The sequence below is a fragment of the Lithobates pipiens genome, unplaced genomic scaffold (genome assembly GCF_037356315.1).
Source record: "Lithobates pipiens isolate NorthernLeopardFrog02 unplaced genomic scaffold, aLitPip1_a1.2 Scaffold_16, whole genome shotgun sequence".
In the NCBI taxonomy this organism is placed as follows: Eukaryota; Metazoa; Chordata; class Amphibia; order Anura; family Ranidae; genus Lithobates; species Lithobates pipiens.
The window spans coordinates 235,516,587-235,537,033 of NW_027507748.1; the positions used below are offsets into that span (position 1 = coordinate 235,516,587).

General features: G+C 43.2%; 1 protein-coding gene across 11 annotated transcripts in view; it reads right to left on the bottom strand.

Moving 5' to 3' along the window:
• The window catches only part of LOC143982457 (zona pellucida sperm-binding protein 3 receptor-like), a 633,312-nt gene that overhangs the window by 253,450 nt on the left and 359,415 nt on the right, over positions 1-20,447 (bottom strand). Inside the window, exon 2 of one of the 11 annotated variants that reach the window (XM_077481176.1) lies at positions 9,780-9,920. The exons of 9 other annotated variants lie outside the window; for them this stretch is intronic. In XM_077481176.1, coding sequence (XP_077337302.1) covers positions 9,780-9,901 — 122 coding nt within the window. In that variant the 5' untranslated portion in view covers positions 9,902-9,920. Of the gene's footprint in view, positions 1-9,779; positions 9,921-15,302; positions 15,411-20,447 lie in introns of all 11 variants that reach the window. One more of the 11 variants, XM_077481178.1, reaches the window with a different exon arrangement.

A 20,447-nucleotide genomic window follows, 5' to 3' on the forward strand; every position in this document is an offset into this window, starting at 1 on the left:
ATTTTCACTGATGATCTTCTAAATTACAAGGTGGAGCAGTGTAATCTGTATGCCAGCCAACATAGCAAACAATCCAGATTCTTTCTACGCCCGCCCTTCTGTTTGGAAACCCCTCACCATGGAAGAATGAAAAAAAAAAATTCCTTGGTCAAACCCTCAACATGGGGCTGACAAAAATAAATGCACCCCCATGCCTACTGGTCTACCCCACCTATCCACCACATGCCAGTCCACTCGTCTTTGATGCCCAGAACCAATTATGAGATTTTTACATTTTAACAAATGCCCAGTGTCTGCCTCAAAATCATCCACATTATGATAAATTATTCAAAATTGGGCCCCTAATTTTTTTGGTCTGCGTATTGACAACACAAAGCCTGCTGCACCAGAAAAACCCTGAATACCAGGAATGAAAAGTGATCGATAGTGTAAAGGTGCGCTGATATGAAGGGTGGGAAAACCCACAGTGTTATAAAAATATAATGTAAAAACAAGAGAAGGACACTAATCAGAGAATAGAGCAATGCTGCACACCCAAAATTGAGGGAATCTCCCCCATATAGGGTTTTCTAAACAGCAAGTAAATAAAATAAAAAAAACTACAAAAAAATAAAGAATAAAACTTCAATTTTATTGAACAAAATATCAAAAGATTTTAATTGATAAATATTGAGGAATGATTGTTAAAATAAGACCTGTGGTACAGGAGATAAACATTACAGCAACAGCGCAAGTGGAACATAATGGTATAAAGTAGTCAAATACTAAAATCATGGTAAGCTGACGCATTTCGACCCTGCTGGGTCTTCTTCAGAGGATTTAATGCACTGTAAAAGCGATAGCATATATTGAAATTCATACGTGAGGACCACAAAATCTAATATGCTAAAATCCAATCACAGTAAATAGATCTTTGTAATTACCACTGATCTAAACGACATGCTACTTCTGGGTCCGTCAAAGAGCTCCTTCTAGTTCATGTGAATCTCACCTGCAAAACACTAGCTCGTTTTGGTTGGTTGGTCAACTTTCAGGAGAGCCAGATGCATCAGACACCAAAATGTTGGGAGTATTTAGGAGTACAATTCGACAGGGATCAGGGGAGTGTTTCTCTTCCTCAGAGGAAGGTCCAGAGATCCACTTTCAGGCAAAAAGCAGTGATGGTCAGGCCTTCTATGATGGTGAAAGAATGCATGCAGTATCTGGGTGTTCCATCAGCCGCAATTCCAGTAGTCCTGTGGGTTAGGTGGTGCAGAAGGTTTCAATGCAACTTTCTTCAGTGGAATTGTCACTCCTTGTGTCAGAAATCTGCCAATTCCGATAATCTGGTCCCTGGTTTGGGGTTCAGTAGCTCGCAATTTTTCCTGCGGGGTTCCGTTGAAGGCCTCAGAAGCAATAGTGGCAACGACCAATGCCAGTCTGGCAGGCTGGGGGGGGGGGGGCACTGCCTGGGACAGCAGATTCAAGGCCAATGGATCCTTTGTGGGGCGAAGAGTTCAAAGTTTCCTGGGGATTGAATGAGGTCAGACACTCTTGGTATTCCACCCTATGTTGCGAGGTCATGATCCTTTCAAACAACAAAATTACCGTGGCTTATGTCTCATCAAGGGGGCACAAGAAGTCACTCTCTCCTTCAGGTAGCATGTCAAATCTTCCTATGGGCAGAGGAGAATCTCTGCTCTTTTACAGCATCTCATCTCCCAGGGCCCGGGAATGTTTTAGCAGATCGCTTGAGTTGAAGCTTTGGGGAGAACGAATGGGGCCTCAACCCCAAGTACCTATGCAAAAATCTTCAGGGTCTGGGGGATGCCTTTGATAGATCTTATGGCATTGGAGAATTGTCAACTTCCTTGCTTCTTCTCCTTGACCTGGCAACCACAGGCATTGGGGCAGGGGGCCCTGTCCAAGCCTTGGAACTTCACCTTGGTGTACATGTTCCCGCTGCTTCCATTAGCTCTCAAAATCCTGCTGAAGATACAGCAAGACAGGGTCACAGCAATAGAAGTCCTACCTTACTGGCCTATGAAGCTGTGGTTCCCTCTGCCCTGGAGCATAAAGCTGGGCTCACTAATCCCACTGCCTCCTTGTCAGAATTTACTTCTGCAGAGTGGGTCCAACAAACCCCCGGAGGTTGAAGTTAATGACTTGGAAGTGAGAGAGGCCTTTACTGGCTTGGATCTCTCGGGCCGTGTAGTGGAGACATTATTACAGGCTCGTAAGAGGTCTGCGAATGTAACCCATCACTGGATCTGGAATACTACAGAAAGGAGTTGGGACCTTGGATCTCCTTCAGTATCAAACATTTGGAGTTTCTGAAGAGTGGTCTCGATAAAGGGTTAGTTTTTTTTTTTTTTTTTTTTTTTTGGGGCAGCAATGGAAGTCAGACCTCCATTGAAATAGTTTTTCCAAAATGGGACTTAATGCTAGTCTTGAGAACCTTGCTGGTTCCTCAGTTTGATCAAGCTTTCTCTTGTTCTTTATTTCTTTTAGCAGGTTTTTTGTTCTTTACTAGCCGTTGCCAGAAGAATCTGAGTTGTGCGACTTCTCATCTAAAGAACCATATTGTTTGGTGTTCCCAGACAAGATAGTCCTTAGGCCACCCAAGGTGGCCACAATTTCATATGAACTGGGAGATCATTCTCCCAGCCTTTCTGGCAGATACAACTGATGAGTGGAGTTGGTTTGACCAACAATTTTTCTGCCAGGATAGGGGTGTGGCAATGGGGGCCAAGTATGCCCCCAGTTTAGCCAACCTTTTCACGGCCATGTGGGAGGAGGATGTCATCCACGTTTGCCAAAAACCCCAGCTCAAGCTGTGGGCTAGGTACATCGATGACATCCTCCTCCGGGGGGGGGGGGGGGGGGGGGGTTGGTGGTGAATGGAGGGCGGGATGATTTGGAAGCTTTCATGGAGCACCTCAATAATACTAGAGGGATCTGTTTAAGCTTTGATGCTAGTCTATCCAGTATAAATTTTTGGTGTTTGGCTATTTCAAGATCCTACAACTTACCACCTCCACCTTCTTTAACCACTTCAGCCCCGGACCAACTGTCAGCCTAAGGACCAGAGGTCTTTTTACAATTTTGTACTGCACTGGTAAATTGCATGGTCATGCAATTGTTGTACCCAAAAAAAATTTGCGTCCTTTTCTTCCCACAAATAGAGCTTTCTTTTGATGGCATTTGATTGCCTCTGCGATTTTTATTTTTTGCGATATAAATGGAAAAAGACAGAAAATTGAGAAAAAAATAAATAAATAAAAAAATAAAAAAATAAAATAAAAAAAAATAAAAAAAAGATTTTATACTTTTTGTTATAAGAAAAATCGAATAAACTCAAATTTTAGTCATACATTTAGGGCAAAATTTATTCAGCCGCATGTGTTTAGTAAAAAAAATAAAAAAAAAAAAAAAAAAATGTCAATAAGCGTATATTTATTGGTTTGCGCGAAAGTTATAGCGTCTACAAACTAGAGTACATTTTCTGGAATTTACACAGCTTTTAATTTACGACTGCCTATCTCATTTCTTGAGGTGCTAAAATGGCAGGGCAGTACAACCCCCCCCCCCCCCAAATGACCCCATTTTGGAAAGTAGACACCCCAAGGAAATTGCTGAGGGGCATGTTGAGCCCATTGAATATTTTTTTTTGTCCCAAGTGATCGAATAATGACACAAAAAAAATAAAAAATAAAAAAAAGAAGTTTACAAAAAGTTGATATGATATATTGCTCACACATGGCATAGTTATATGTGGAATTGCACCCCAAAATATATTCTGCTGCTTCTCCGGAGTACGGGGATACCACATATGTGGGAATTTTTGCGAGTCTAGCCGCGTACGGGACCCCGAAAACCAATCACTGCCTTCAGGATTTCTAAGGGTGCAAATTTTTGATTTCACTCCTCACTACCTATCATAGTTTCGAAGGCCATAAAATGCCAAAATAGCGCAAAACCCACCCAAATGACCCCATTTTGGAAAGTAGACAACCCAAGCTATTTACTGAGAGGCATGTTGAGTCCATGAAATATTTTATATTTTGCCACAAGTTGCAGGAATATTACATTTTTTTTTGCACAAAGTTGTCACTAAATGATATATTGCTCACACATGCTATGGGCATAAGTGAAATTAAACCCCAAAATTAAATTCTGCTGCTTCTCCCGAGTACGGGGATACCACATGTGGGGGACTTTTTGGGAGCCTAGCCACGTACAGGACCCCCGAAAACCAAGCACTGCCTTCAGGATTTAAATATAAAACGCTACCAAAAAAAACTGTTAGCGATCGCAGGGATCAGGCCTGACTCTGCGAACGCTGCAGTTATGTGTTTAGTGGTTTGTAAGTGACAGTGATCGATCGATACTGCACTTGGGTGGGCTGGGCGGAGGGGCAAAACGCAGGTATCTGGGCTGCTCCCGCTAACAATGCGTTTTTTTGTAACCCTAAACTGTTGGGGACGCTAGTATAGATCTGATCAGATCAGATATTGATCTATTCAGATACTTTACCACTACTGGAGGTTTATGCTTTGCGCGTGGGTGTTAGCTGTACTGGCACTAACCTAGCGCTGCCTGGGGTGACGCAGACCCTGACCCTAAAACTTAATTGATATCACCCGCCGGGTGATCAGGGGGTTAAACCTTTATTGGGTAATAAATGGTGGGTGTCCTGATGCTATAAAAAGCAAACTAACCAGTCACCCGTAACACTAATACGGTGATCACTGGTGAAAGGGTTAACTAGGGGCAATCAGGGGGTTACATTTTTTATTAGGTAGTATATGGGGGTCCCTGGCGCTATATAAAAACCTGACAGGGGAACCTAAAAAAAATAACTAGCTCCCTAGTGTCACTGGTGCTGCTAATGCAGCGATCAGAAAAACGATCGCTTAGCGACACTGGCAAAAGGGGGTGAAAGGGTTAACGCTAGGGGCAATCAGGGGGTTAAACCTTTATTGGGGGGGTAGGGGGCTACCCTGGACCTAACACTAACTGCCCTGACAGTTTTTACTCTCACAACTGACACTAAATGCAGTGATCAGTAAATAAATGATCACTGCAATCAGTGACACTGCGAATGGGGGGGGGGGGGGGGGAATTTGTGTGCCTACATGTCAATGTAGTGTTTGGTGCACTTACTTTCTGTGTTTTCCTCGCAGTCTGGTCAAAAAGACCGCCCAGAGGAGAATGACATCACTTCCTTCCTGCCTGTGTTTACAACAAACCAGGAGCGATCGAGGGGGGATGGCCAGAAACCAACGGCCATCCCCTCATCCCGGATCGCTCCTGAATGAAATGGACTGCCGCATCCAGTGGGAGGGGGTCCGATAGGACCCCCCACCCGCTGGAAGGCAAGCACGTACATGTACGTGCTTGTGCCTGTCGGTGCCATTGTGCCGACGTACACTGACATGCGGCGGTCCTCAAGTAGTTAAAAAGGCACCGACAGGAATTCTTATATTTCAACTGACAGTTGCCATTGTGAACCTTAGCTCAGGTCGGTGCCAAAAAGACAGTTTGAGAATCAAGCTTAACTGTACCAACACTGATCAGTTTCTGAGACCTTCTCAAGGAGAAAGTAAAATTGCCTTGCAAAGAAAATCTCCTCGGTCCCTTTCATCACCACCTATTAAGTTCAGCACTCCAACATTAAAAATTCGATCAAAAAAACATTGACACATTTTGAAAAATGATCCTGTGCAGTTTTACCAGACAGGCCTCAAGTGATTTACAGGGGTGCGCCTTCACTCAAAGACAGGTTGGCACCTAATGTCTTAAACCCCCCTACCATCAAAAAGGGATTTTTTTGAAAACGTAACTGGTTTTTAATTAAGAGGTCGGGTCAGCTCATTTAGTGGCCGTCTACATAGATGAACTCAAACTTTTGTTTCGTCTAGTACCTTTTGGGAGCATGTTATAGAGCCCTTCATCACATGCTCTACAGAGGGGGTTGTCAATTTACTTCAATGTCCGTGTGGACTCCAATACGTTGGAAGAACTAAATGACCCCTCTCTGTCCGCCTGAATGAACATATCGCCAACATCAAAAACGGTTTCCCCAAACATTACCTTTCGTTTAACAAGGACCCCACCAAAACAATATTTTTAGGTATTGATAAGTGCCGTCCACAGTGGAGAGGTAGTTCCCTTGTTAGGAGTATATCAAGGCTTGAAAGGTCATGGATCCACAGGTTGAAATGTTATGCCCCCTTTGGCCTCAACGTCGACAGATGTAAATTCCTTTATAGACAACTCCTAAACAAATTAAAGTTCCTTTTGAAATCAATATTGCATTGTATATTTATATTTTAATTTTAATTTCATTTGTTTATTTTTATTTCTATATTTTTTTGATTATTAATTCAATATTTTTCAGGCATTTATTGTTTATGTAAACTGGATGTGAGCTGCCGATTGGGACACTTTCATTTAGTCACCCCTCCTGTCATTTTTGATTCATCAAGCACCATTAAGATGACCCATTTGACTTTATCCACATTCACTTTAAATCCATTTAGCAGTTAAGCTCTTTCCCGATTCATTTAGTCTTATTTACATATTTTTATTCAGTTTTAAGAACTTGTAGATTATCTGCAGATTTGTTTATGTATTCTAAATTTGTTTGGGACATCTTTTTTGGAGACTCCCTTTTTTTGCAAGCAGGTCAATCTATGGCTAATCTTCCCCCTGCTGGCCACAATCATTTGACATTCCATCTACTTTAGTGTTCCGATTCAGGTATTTATTGATTGTGCCCATAATTGAACTCCAATATATTTTTTTTTAATTCCTGCAGTGTATTTTCAAGTGTCGTATATTCTTGGTAACTCACTGTAGGTTTATTCTTGCTCTTATCCGCTTTGCCATTATTTGTTCCAATTTGTAATATGGCGGACTAGGCATCGCCAGCCCGCCATGTTAAAACCATTTGTGTCCCTATCCTCACCTCAGATCGAGGCTTGGTCAATACTATTGTGCATTGAAACGTGATGCATCAGTGCGTAGCCCGTGCCCAAGACTACGTCATCTTATGACGAAACACGTGTCGGGTGGACAGGATGTGCTGACCTCAACGCATTTGGTCCTCTGAGCGAACGGGTGTTGACAAGCTAGCCGGCTACTTATGCCATTTTTACTCCTACATCTGTATGTATTTTATTTATCCGTTTTATTAAACATTTATATCAGTATTACACCATGGGAAGTTCCCTCTTTTCCGTTTCTGGATGACACCTGGTATACATTCAAGAGTCTCTGCAACATCATATTACTGGTTTACCAGTCGCATTGTGCTCCTGTGTTTGATGCCCTGAGGGGTTTTCCTCGGATCTCCTAGGACAAAGGCCCTGGCTGGGTGTTTAGCCGCAAACTATTGTTGGTTGCCTTCTGGTAAACATTTCTTATGGTGTGCAGCACTCATTGGTGACGGAAGAATATATTATTATTATTATTATATATAATAATATCTCTCACACACACACACACACACACAATCTCAGTTGTACATTTAACAAGTGATAATTTGGATATTAGACCTTTTAAGTTTCACACTCACTTTTAGTACTTTTTCATCCTACTTTTGGGACTTTTATTCATATAATCATTCATTGTGTTTTATGAATTTTTGGTCACATTTGTGTATTCAATGAATTTAGCACTGGTGGTTTCACTGTTAGTGCAGCCATTTCTTTTTTTTCTTTTTGTGGTTATACCTGGTCTCTGCAGTATCAACCTACCTGAAATGGACTAAAAGCTTTTAAAAAACAAGATCAGCTGTAGGGTTTTTCCAATGGGGCCTAAAAAGGGTATGCCACCAACATCTACAGTTGTGTCTTCCTGGATTGTCAAGTCCAGGCATATTGCATACAGAACACTGGGCCTTGCTCCTCCTCCAGAGATCAAAGCACATTCAACAAGGGGTATGGCAGCATACACGAAGGTTGCCCCTGAAGTAGTTTGAAGAGCAGCAAGCTGGAGCGTGCCCCCACACCTTTTATTATTAGGCAATACAGGCTTAATGTGGCTTGTCCATCTGATGAAACATTTAGCTCTCCAGTTATTACGGTGGCTGTTGCCAATTAAAAATTTTTTGAGTAGCATTGCATTGAGGGTTTGGCTTATTTTTTCTTTTTTTCATCTTCCCTCCCTTCTTAATATAGCTTGGTACATCCCATAGTAGGCCGACATGGGGAGATTCAGGAATAAGGAAAAAAACTGTTATCCATACTTATTGTAAATTTTCCTTTCCTGGATCCGCCCCATGTCAGACGGGGATTCCCACCTGGTTTATCCGTCGTGAGGCAGGTATTGTTGAGCACTAGCAAGGGCAGAAAGCCGCCCTTTATGGGCTAGAGAAAGAGGTGGTCCTGGAGGGGTCAGAGTGCAGAGCTGACCCATAGTAGGCTGACATGGGGAGGATCCAGGAAAGGAAAAATTATGGTTTGGATATCAATTTTCCTTCACACACACACACACACACACACACACAATTTAAGATTGACGTTTTACTTGTATTTTTTGCCAAGTGCTATTTTTTTTTTTATGACAATAAATATGCAGATATTTCCATGCAATTCTGTCATTTGCCTCATATAAAGTCCTAAATCTCCCCCTCCAATCTCCTCAACCACTTACGGACTGCCTGCCATTGTCGCTACTTTGAAGAGGAATATCGTTATGGCAGCAACTAGCTGCTAGCAATCTTCTTATAGCCTAGGCCAGTGATGGCGAACCTTGGCACCGCAGATGTTTTGGAACTACTTTACCCATGATGCTCATACACTACTGTGTAGTTGAGCATCATGGGAAATGTAGTTCCAAAACATCTGGGGTGTCAAGGTTCGCCATCACTGGCCTGGGCCATCTTTATGTAGAGCAACAATTCTTTTTTTCAGATCCTCAGAGAGTTCTTTGCCATGAGGTGCCATGTTTAACTTCCAGTGACCAGTACGACTGAGTGAGAGGGACAACACCAAATTTGACAAACCTGCTCCCCAAATCACACCTGAGACCTTGTAACACTAAGGAGTCACATGACACCAGGGGCTAATTGGCCCCAATTTGGACATTTTCACTTAGAGGTGTACTCACTTGTTGCCAGCGGTTTAGACATTAATGGCTGTGTGTTGAGTTATTTTGAGGGGACAGCAAATTTACACGATTATACAAGCTGTACAATCACTACTTTACATTGTAACAAAGTGGCATTTCTTAATGTCGTAATATGAAAAGATATAGAAAAAATATTTACAAAAATGTGAGGGGTGTACTCACTTTTGTGAGATCCTGTAAATACACACATACTGGTTGGTCCAGACAGTAGTAATATATTAATAAACATGACTGCATCACATAAAAGCTCTACGCGTTTCATGGTGAAGACCACTTGATGCCCGATCATGTACACAGATGGAATAAACTGACATGCGGTACTATGGAGCGGGGGGGGGGGGTCACTGGGATAGTCCGTCATAGGAGCTGAGGTTTTGAGGCAGACGCACTCAAAGTGTCCAAGGGTGAAACATCGCCATAAAAATTAAATGGTAACATAGAAGGCTTCAAAATTATCTTGTGTATAGATTAGGTGAATACACATGTGACGTGTAGCACGCCAAGACAGCTGTCTAGGAGGGTGAGATGGAGACACACACACACACACACACACACGCACACTATAAACCTAACAAGTTTGGTATACAGCTCAGGTGATAAGTTCTGATACTACATCTTCAGGCTATAAAACTATGAAAATAACTTGCCAAATAAAAAATTACTTGGAAGAAGGGGATTTTATAACCCTCCAGTGTCCTAAAACCCTGCCGGGTTTTGGTATCCCTGTATGTAAGGGGTCAAATTTTCTGACATCTAAAGTCTCTGAAACTCCTGGCCCTTCCATGTCCACGGAAAAATAAGGTCTGAAATAAAAAAAAAGTGATAGATGTATAACAACAAGCATCACAAATATAAAAGGCCAAAGATTGTGCATTTCTTATGCACAGCACAGGAAAATAGAGATTTAGACAGAAAAAGGACACAAGCATAGACAACAATATTGTGCATTTCTGAAGTGCAGCTGGATAAACCAACATTTCAAATATGAAAGGAAAAGACAAACCTGAACTTCAATGCTGTGCATTTCTGAAGTCCAACAAGCTAAAGCTATACAAGAAATATAAAAAACAGGAAAGACAGTTTTCACTTTCTGATGTGCAGCCAAATGTAAAAACAAGAAAGACACAAAACATCAATGTTGTGTATTTCTGAAGCACCGCAATATAAACATAGAAAATACACAACACTACACACTGTTTTGTTTTTCTGATGTACAGCAAAATAAAAAGGTAATACATACAAGACAGGAAGACACCTTGTTCAATGTTGTGCATTTCTGATGTGTAGCAACAAGATACAGTCCTAACAGGAGACACACACACACACCCCCTTCAATGTTGTGCATTTCCAATGCTCAAGATACAGTCATAGCAGAAAGGACACTAAACCACAAAATTTTTATTTCTGATGGGCAACAAAATACAGGACATATGATCAATAAAAAATAAAAAACCACCACCACCAAAAAAACAGAAAAGACACAAAAACAGGGGGTGCTCAAGCTAATCCCACGCCTCACCGCCTGGATACATCAGTCGATATCTCCGCTCTGAGCGCATTATCACCCCTTTTTAACCCAGCCGACGCCTTGCCTACCAGAGCCTCTGATGGTGCGGAAATCTCGCCCGCGTGTCCAGTGCCAAGGCAGCAGGTCCGTCCCAGGACAAAGCCTCACAACCTGACGCAATATTTGAGGTCTCGGCCACGAGTCCTAAGTCTCTGCTGCTGCCGCTCTCAGGGGACAAGATTCTGCCATTGGAAATGGGGGACAGCCTGGGGGTTACCTCTGCTCAGCCGCCGCCATCTCTGCGAGATGCTGACCTTCTCGCCTGCTTCAAGACTATGCTGCAGGCAGAGCTCTCTGCAGCTACCACCAATCTGGCTACTTATCTGAGCAGAGAAATCAGAGATGGGCACATGCACTAATGAGCTGGAGAAGATGAACGGTGCTGCAACGGTCCTTGAGAATAATGAACAGGACCTCTCTGATATTAGGAAAGAATTGGAGGCTGCCCTCTTACGCATAGAAAAGTTTGAGAATAGAGCCAGGAGGGGTAATCTGCACCTTCGGGGCCTCCCAGAGTCCATAGAGGACCTCACCTCCACTGCAACTTCCCTATTCCAGGAGCTGGTACCTGCTATCCCAGTCGATCGGCTCGAGTTTGATCGGATGCATTGAGCCCTGGGCCCCAAAAGATCTGAAGGGCCCCCATGACATTGTGAACAAGTTCGCTTAGACCATTTAGGGTGGCACAGGACGCACCAGATCTCTCCTTCCAGGGGCATCACTACCAGCTCTTCACTGACCTGTCTCCAATAAAGATTTAGAAACACCGCCTGATGAAGCCCTACATGACTGCTTTCTCCTGCCACCAAATCTACTACCACTGGGGTTTCCCCTTCCAGCTGTACTCCACTTACCAGGGGCGCCCGCACACCATGACCACTGTGGAAGAAGCTGGATCTGTCTGGGATCATGTCGGTCCACTACCATTGGATGAGAAGGCCCCTGGTTCATGTTCATCAGGCTCTGCCCACCCCAGGCTCCTAGGACAAAGTTGTGGGCTGTAAGCACTCTTTCATACACCCCATCTTTAAGTCAGCTTTTTTGGAAACTACCCAGAGTCCTCCCTGGTGACCTTCTAATGCTTGTGCTCTACTGCTTATGCGACTCAGGCTGCTGGGTTTGAGGGTAACAATTGGTGCCTCCCAGTTCAGCATGCCTGCCTGAATGGTACCTGTTCTTATACATGCATGCATTTTCTTTTCTCCGATATAATCTGTCCCCTGCTCTCCTTTTCTCCACCCCCCCCACAGGGTTACCCCTGAGAGTCCTCACCTTCGAGCCCTGCCCATCTAAACAACCTCTACAGTCTGATAACCTATGTATGGGCAGGATCTTTTTGCTTCTCAGGATTGTCTATTGTTTGGATCACAATTGCCACCATGTGTGCAGTGGTAGAGCATTCCTCGCATATCACCCACCAAATCCAGGATGTGCTTCACTTTGCAAGTGATCTACACAATGAGATAGTGAAATCGCCCCACCTCCAAAGTTGCTGCCCCTCCTGAAGAGCTGCCAAGTTAGTGCTGTGTGTCTTACACACACACACACACACACACACTTTCTGGGATCCAAACTTTAAAAAATAAAAATAAGGGGGGGGGGGGGGGTTTGGTCATCCAAGCCATAAAAGCCAGGGGGTGGCTAGAAGACAGTCTTTCCCCCCTAGGGCACTCTGCCTTTTTCGTCCCCGAGTGGGATCTCAGAGAACGTACTAAGCTTCAACATCCGCTCTGCCGCATCGCTTGCACATACAGTAGCAATATGGTGCCTCTGAGCTCTTGCCTCAGCCGCCACGTGAGTCGGCTCTCCTCCGGTGCTTCCCCCTCTTTTGGGTAGCACTGCCACCCTCCACTTTTCGCTGACCTTACTAGAGAGACCAGGGCGGATATAAAATTTAGAGAAAAAAAAAAAAAAAAAAGCCAGGCGCAAGCGCGGAGGCTGCCAAGATGGCCACAATCATCTAGAATGCCGTGCTGCCCCGGTCTAATGACACCCGACCGAGAGCTCGTTCCGGGCCTGTTCTACTAGCGATACAGGGGTGCACCCCAGAAACATCCCATCAGTGAGCATGGCAAAAACAGGACCTATCCTGCTCACTGACCGCAGCCCCTGAGCACCACAGCCACTCCAAGATGGCGGCCCCAAGTACAGAGGAAGACTCCATTGCAGACCAGGACACCCCAGGCAATTGCAGCTCACTTGTCGCAAATGGACACAGCGAGCACATCCCACAAGAGGACACCCTTACCCACATCCACCGAATCCCTGATAGGGTCGAAAATTGACAGCCTTCTCCTGACCCCAATGTCTAACCCTATGGCACCATTAGAAGACTGTGAGGGCACACTACAAGGCCTTCTACCTACACCAGGCATATTCAAAGTCCAGCCCGCTGGCCAATTGCAGCCCACATTATGGTATCGGATGGCCCTCCTGGAGAGCTAGAGAGTGCGAGATCAAGATCGAACTTCCACAAAAGATAGATATGCTGGCTGCCTTGGAGGGGACAAGTGCCATGCATACAGGAGAGGAGAACTTCTTGTTTACACAGCGTCCTGTGTAAAAGGAAGTCCCGTGTTTTGTCCATCACAGGAGGTGGGACTTTCAATTAAAGAGGCCACCAATAAAAAAAACAGGAGTTTCTGCAAGTCTGTTGGCACTTGTCCCGCCCCCTCCCTGTCTCCTCCAAGGTTGCAGATGGACATGAATCAGGCTGCACTGACGGCAATATGATGGGTGCTGAATTCATGGCAATATGGTGGGTGCTGCATTCATAGCATTTGCGAGGCTGCAGATGGGCACTGACCCTTATTTTGCTTCACAGTTCTTTATTTAAAAACTAAGATTTTTTTTCCTGAAACTTCCTTTTTAAAGTTAATGTGTGTGTTATAAGCCGATAAATACAGTATATCCAAATAACACGCCCAAGCTCATCTATTCACCACACACAGCACAAAGGCAAGAGAATTCTTGTTGGGCAGTGTACTAGTGCTCGGACGAACACACACTTATGCCCCGTACACACGTTCCGATTATTGGACCACAAAAGTCGCTTTCGGACAGATCGTTCGATAATCTGATCGTTAGTACGCAGTTTCAACAGCCGATCACAACAGTCCGTCCAACCAAATCCGAAGGGACAAACAGGAAAACGTTGGTCGGATGACAGCCCATCGTATGACAATCGTGTAGTCAGTACAGTATGCATCCGATAAAAGTCATTAGACAAACATCACGCATGATTGGAAACACAAAAATAAACCAGAAGGACACACAGGTCACACGTATTTTACATAATTTAAAATACGTAGCTACGCACGACGGAAGATTTTTCCAGAATCGTACGACAAAAGTCTTACACACATTTTCATTCATTTTCTTACACACATATTCATCAGTGAAGTCATGTGACCCGTGACGAACACGCGTCGGGACACAGCAACCAGGAAGTGACGTAGACCGAGCCTGCAGCTCGTTTATACACTGCTTTTACAGACTGTTTGTGAGTATTTTTAAACTGTTTTAATAACAATAAACCTGTTGAAGCACCTTACACTATGGAGTATTCTTCCTCCATCTCTGCTTAAACCCATGTATATGCCATACCACTGAGGAACCCTGACTGCAATACCACAGAGGAAACCCCCTTAAAAAGGGACCATATCATTGGTCAGGACCTGGGCACCCCACATTAAAAAGGGAAAATTCCGCTAAAGGATCCCAAAAAGCTCTCTATATATACGCTGTTACCTTACAGCGGTACGGTAAGGGGACATCCATTACTGGTATATACGGGACCACCAAGGCCACATCCCCTTCCACCAGCACCACTGCCCTTCCCATTGCAACAGCTCCACATTGTATATCTTGTTGAAGTCACATCCTATGCGATTTTGAGAATAATCGCAGCACTTTGCACTGAAAACGGACTTTTTGTCTGATACACTTATATTTTTTGTCACTTAATTATTATTTATGTTTGAAGGTTTGCCTATGTGCACCACAGCAGAACACCTGCACTTTATGCGATTTTAGGATCGCAACACGCTGCACTTTTGAATGTTATATTGTGTTTTGTTCTTTTTCTTGTTTTTATTATTTCACGGTTTTATGTTGTAGATTTTACACTAATAGCAACGAACATTATTGTTTTATCAGCTACAGTGGCACATTGGAATATTTGCACTTTTATGTGACTACAGGATCGCAACATGTTGTACTTTGTATTTTATATGAATTTTCACTATTTTATGTATTTATGTTGTGGACTATTAGTAGAAATGAGTGTTGCTGTTTAAACTAGTCACATAGACATACCCAGACCTGTATTGTTTACTGGATATCCCCCCCATTGCGAATTTTATATACTGCTTTTATCAATAGATATATCCACCTTGTGTACAGCGCACCACTACCCTTCTTACTCATTATTCCCCGGGGTTCAGATATTTCCTTTTCAGTGTGTGCAGCAGTACCCTATCTCCCTCTATTTCCCTGACGTGGCGCAGGAATACTTCTTTTCCATTAATTTTTATACAGGGATATACAATGTAATACTGACATATAATCACACACACAGGTTGGACTTGATGGGACTTGTGTCTTTTTGCAACCTCACCTACTATGTAAAATCCGTAGTCAGAATAAACCAAAACTCTGCCAGAATTCAGGATGTACAGGACCAATTAGAGACTGTATTGTCAAAAATCGATAACTTCAGGTCTCCCTGAAATGGGAAATAAAAAATAAAAAAATTAAAAAAAATTAAAATTAAAAAAAAAAGGTTCAGCTGGCAATCTGGGAGCTTATCAAGGAGTGGAATTAGACAGGGCACACAGAGCCGTACGACCTCCACATTCAGACGGCCTCCCATCGGGGGACATCATTGTAAAACCACATTTTTTAACAGTGAAAGGGTAGGTAATGAAAAGGTCACGTGCAGCAGAAAACCTGATGTTCCAGGGTCAACCTATCCAAATTTTTGAGAGCCCTGAAACCCCTTCTCCCAAGTCTTGACGCAAAACGAAAATTACTTACAGATGGTAGTTTCACTCCACTCCCTCCCCTGAACTTCTCATTTCAAAACAAAACAAAACAAAACAAAACAGTTATGGTTTAACGCTCACTGAATGCTACACCTAGATTTACCATCACAAGACCCACAACCCTCATTAACTGGCAAAAGGCACAACACCCCCTGCAAGTCCTCTCAAACCAGCGTGGCAAAAGCACCACTCCAAAAGATCCCAGTCTTCAAAAACAATCCGGTTACGAAAAACGTAGGTGTCCCTGAAGTTATTTCACAACCTAGCTACCCCCCCTCAGGAGGGAGACCCCACAAATGTACTAATATATCCCACTATACAGTTCTTTCATATTTCACGAAGCCTGTTGGAAAATTCAGAATGCGATATAACAAGTTTATTCAGTTTGTCTCACATTCTCTTTTTCCTCCGCCTTTACATTTTCCACCTTTTTCTCCATCTGCCTATCCTTTCCTGTTGGAGTCCTACAGCACCCATCGCTTGCAACCATAGCTGCTGGACTGATCCACTTACATGGGAGTAAGGTACAGTACAATCCCGAGATGCACCTCTGATCCATGTCTAGCACGACCCCTACCAACGTGATCCTTGTGCATAATCTCACATAATACACAAGGGCTAAACGCACCGGTCAAAAAGGCGGTAACTGCTCCAACTGCACCACTATGAAATCAGACATAGCAGCCCACCTTTCTACACCAACGGTACCCCCAATTCTCTCTCGCCAAAGCAGAAAAAAAGAAAAAAAAAAAAAAAAAAAAAAAAAAAGGTAGAAATCCGCTTCTCAAAACATCTAAATTTCTCACCAACGAAGGTTCTTAAGGACCCAGCAGGACGCTATGTGCTAGTGACAGGCACCATTGATGGCGAGACCTACACTTTCATCTCCTACTATACACCTAACAAAAGGGCAGGCAAGATTTTTCGACTTCATAACACACACACACACACACACAAAAAAAATACGGAAACACCATATGGGCACATTTTTCATGGGAGGAGATTTGAATATAGCATTTGACCTTTCCCTAGACAAAAAAAAAAGAAAAAAAAAAAAAAGTGACCAGGAAGCCTAGATCCAAGCACCCATCCAGACAAACAAAGTCTAAAAATCGCCCAGCTTCTATATTCCGTTGGTTTGGTGGATATCTGGAGGGAACTCAACCCACATACAAAAGATTACTCACATTTTTCTGCACCACACAACACCCATGCCAGGATTGACCACATCTTTATGCAATCGCTCTCAATCCCCTTAGCTCTGTTCATCCAAAATTTGTGACATCTCCCTCACGATCACTCCATTGTACTTGGAACCCAGCATCCTTTAGGGACATCCGCCCCTTTTAAACGGCAACTTAATGAACCACGATAACACAGTTAAAACCGAAAACCTATGGGCAGCCAACAAATCTGCAATTAGAGGGAAACGCATACAGATAGCATCCAAATTTAAATGCAAACATGGAGCAGATATCCAAAAAACGCAGAGGACTTCCTTACACTGAGCAAAAACCCATAAACGAAACCCCACACATGACACCCTGCCTGCTTGGAATTAGCTTTAAACAACCAAAGCTGCGAAACATCTGCTTTAGCAGAGCGAAACTCTACTTCCAAACAGACAAACCTGGCTCCAAACTAGCAGCCAAGCTTACCCCTAAACCCTAGACTTCCCCAAAATTTGCACCCCATCAGGCGACCTGACACATAACCTGATTCAGATTATGAAATAGTTTCACCGGTTTTACGCCCGACTATGAAGAGGACCCTCCTCCTCCATCTGCGGCAATTGACGCTTTCCTTTAAGATCTCCCTATCCCTGTAATATAGAAAAGTCAGAGGCCTGCTAAATGGATCCCCAATAGATAAAAACCTAAACACTGCATACATTGCAGCAATCCCCAAAACAGGGAAATGCATGACTGATATCAATAATTATCAACAACCACCTCAAAACCATGACCAAAATCCTGGCCTCTAGGACGGCTAGCTTTATTCCAACATAAAAGTGAAGTACTAATGCGCTACTAGAAGTGTAAACGATATGAGTAATAAAGTGCTTAATGCAAGAGGTAAATATAAAGCTGCTGAACTTCTGTAGTGTTGCCAGCACCAATGAATAAAATGTAAACTATAGTGAAGCAGCTCCAAATAACTTTAAAACAATACTTTGATAAAGTGCTAATAAGATCTCACTTCCCAAATGTGCAAAACAGTGCAATACAATGGCATCAAATACATTTTAAGCCAGCGAATACAAGGATACGTGATCTTTGACTGCAATAGTCTCTTTTGAAAAATAAGTGCAAAAAAAAAAGAAGGGGGAGAGGGAAAAGAAACAGAGTCCAATTGTAGATAAAATTATAACTTGTAGATATCCTTCTCCAATTCACACCCCGTTTGTGCTAGCCTCTCGCCTTAAAGATATACCCCAGATGGGTCTAGTAGTGCAGACGTGTAACATCGATGTGTTCTTTACCTCCTCCCTGGGTATATCCTGGACAGAAGATCACTACAGTGTCAAGGCAGTTTCTCCATAAAAGTTCTTGAAGTCCAAATCCGAATCACAAGTTTTATATGGGGTAAAAAGTCACCGATGCTCCAAAAGACACACTTTTCAGACTGAAAATGCAAGGGGGATCTCAGTCTCCCTAATATTTGGTGGTAATATCAGGCAGCAAAGTTGGCACAAATATCAGCGGTATACTCCAGAGGACCTAAACCTGACTGGGTAGCTGTAGAAAGTTGATTGTGTGTCGGGACTTTAACCCTATCTGCTGTGTTCTACTGGAACAAGGTATTTTATCTCCTTAGGAATACTTATGGAGCGGCGATACCCCAAGACACAACCATTGTTCTGCTGAAACGTAGGGTAGATACACTAAATAAGCATATGCAAACCTTGATCCATTTTATCCTCTTGGTACCAAGCTTACACTAGTGGGGGGCCTGGGAAAAAACCCTCTATCTCATTTCTGGCAGCAAAGAGGAAAATATTCTGGATCATGTCACAAGAACACATAGTAGGAAAGCTTCTAGACAAAAAAACCTAAGTTTGAGGGCATCTGGGGCAACCTACTCTGGCCTTTTCCTATGACTGGGCATTTCACCACTCTTAGATCCTCCTCGACTACACCCTCTCCTTTCTCTCGTCTGCTCTCGGAGGCATTAGAAGACCTCCCTCTCCTATTTCTCTCCCATTTTACCACACATATTGTTTATGCTTTAAAAAAGGACCAACTATCCCACAGAGCGGGCCTTATATACTGTTAGAGTATGGAGGGGATGGGGGGTCCTGAGCTCCGAGACATGGGGAGGGAACCGCACACTCAGTGTGATCCCATGGGGGTGATGTGCATCTGCCTGCATGGGAGTTGGTGTACTTCACCCACCAAATAAGCGGCAATTTACCATCCCACTCTGGACTTGAGCCTATGGGAAAAGATCTCCACCCAGAGGATCTGAATTTTGTTAGTGCTCCTCTTCATTATAAAAAAAGTTACCTCTGATCGATGTTTTGGAATGGAATACTAGCATTTTGAATCGTATATGATCTGTTACAATTGAAACTTTGTTGCAGTTACACTTTGTTGCCAAGAAGGCTGATATGCAATTGTACCTCATTATTTGTTACACAAGAAATTTTTCATAAAAATGTGAAATTAAATAAAAATTTTAGTAAAAAAAAAAAAATCTAATCTAAAGATAGTTTTCTATTTAAGATACATTTATAAATTTAGTTCATTCAGCATGAAATGAAACTTAGTTATGCAGGAGGGGATTCCGCAATATACATATGCACTGCATTAATGCATTCACACATCACAGTAACCATGAGATAAAATAAAGTTCAGGAATATTCCTTTATCCCATTGTTTTGCAAAATGTATGTACAGTACAAACTGTATGATTGTATTTGTTCTGATATAGTCGTTTTACTAACCTGATAGCTGCTTATACTAAATAGAAAACCTTCATTTTGTTTGCAAATATTTACGATTCTAACTACCAGCAAGAATAAGTCCTTAACCACTTCAATACAGGGCACTTAAACACCTTCCTGCCCAGACCAATTTTGAGCTTTCAGCATTGTCGCACTTTGAATGACAATTGCGCGGTCATGCTACACTGTACCCAAATGAAATTTTTATCATTTTTTTTCCCACAAATAGAGCTTTCTTTTGGTGGTATTTGATCACCTCTACGGTTTTTATTTTTTCCGCTACAAATAAAAAAATACCGAAAATTTGGAAAAAAAAAAGTTTTTTTTTGTTTCAGTTTCAAAACTTTGTAAATAAGTACGTTTTCTCCTTCACTGATGGGCACTGATGGGGCTACACTGATGGGCACCAATGTGGCACCAATGAAGTGGCACTGATAGGCGGCACGGATGGGCGACACGGATGGGCGACACGGATGGGCGACACGGATGGGCGACACGGATGGGCGACACGGACGGACACTGATAGGTGGCACAAATTGGCACGGATGGGCGGCACGGATGGGCGGCACAGGTGGGCACTCATAGGCGGCACAGGTGGGCACTCATAGGCGGCACAGGTGGGCACTCATAGGCGGCACAGGTGGGCACTCATAGGCGGCACAGGTGGGCACTCATAGGCGGCACAGGTGGGCACTCATAGGCGGCACAGGTGGGCACTCATAGGCGGCACAGGTGGGCACTCATAGGCGGCACAGGTGGGCACTCATAGGCG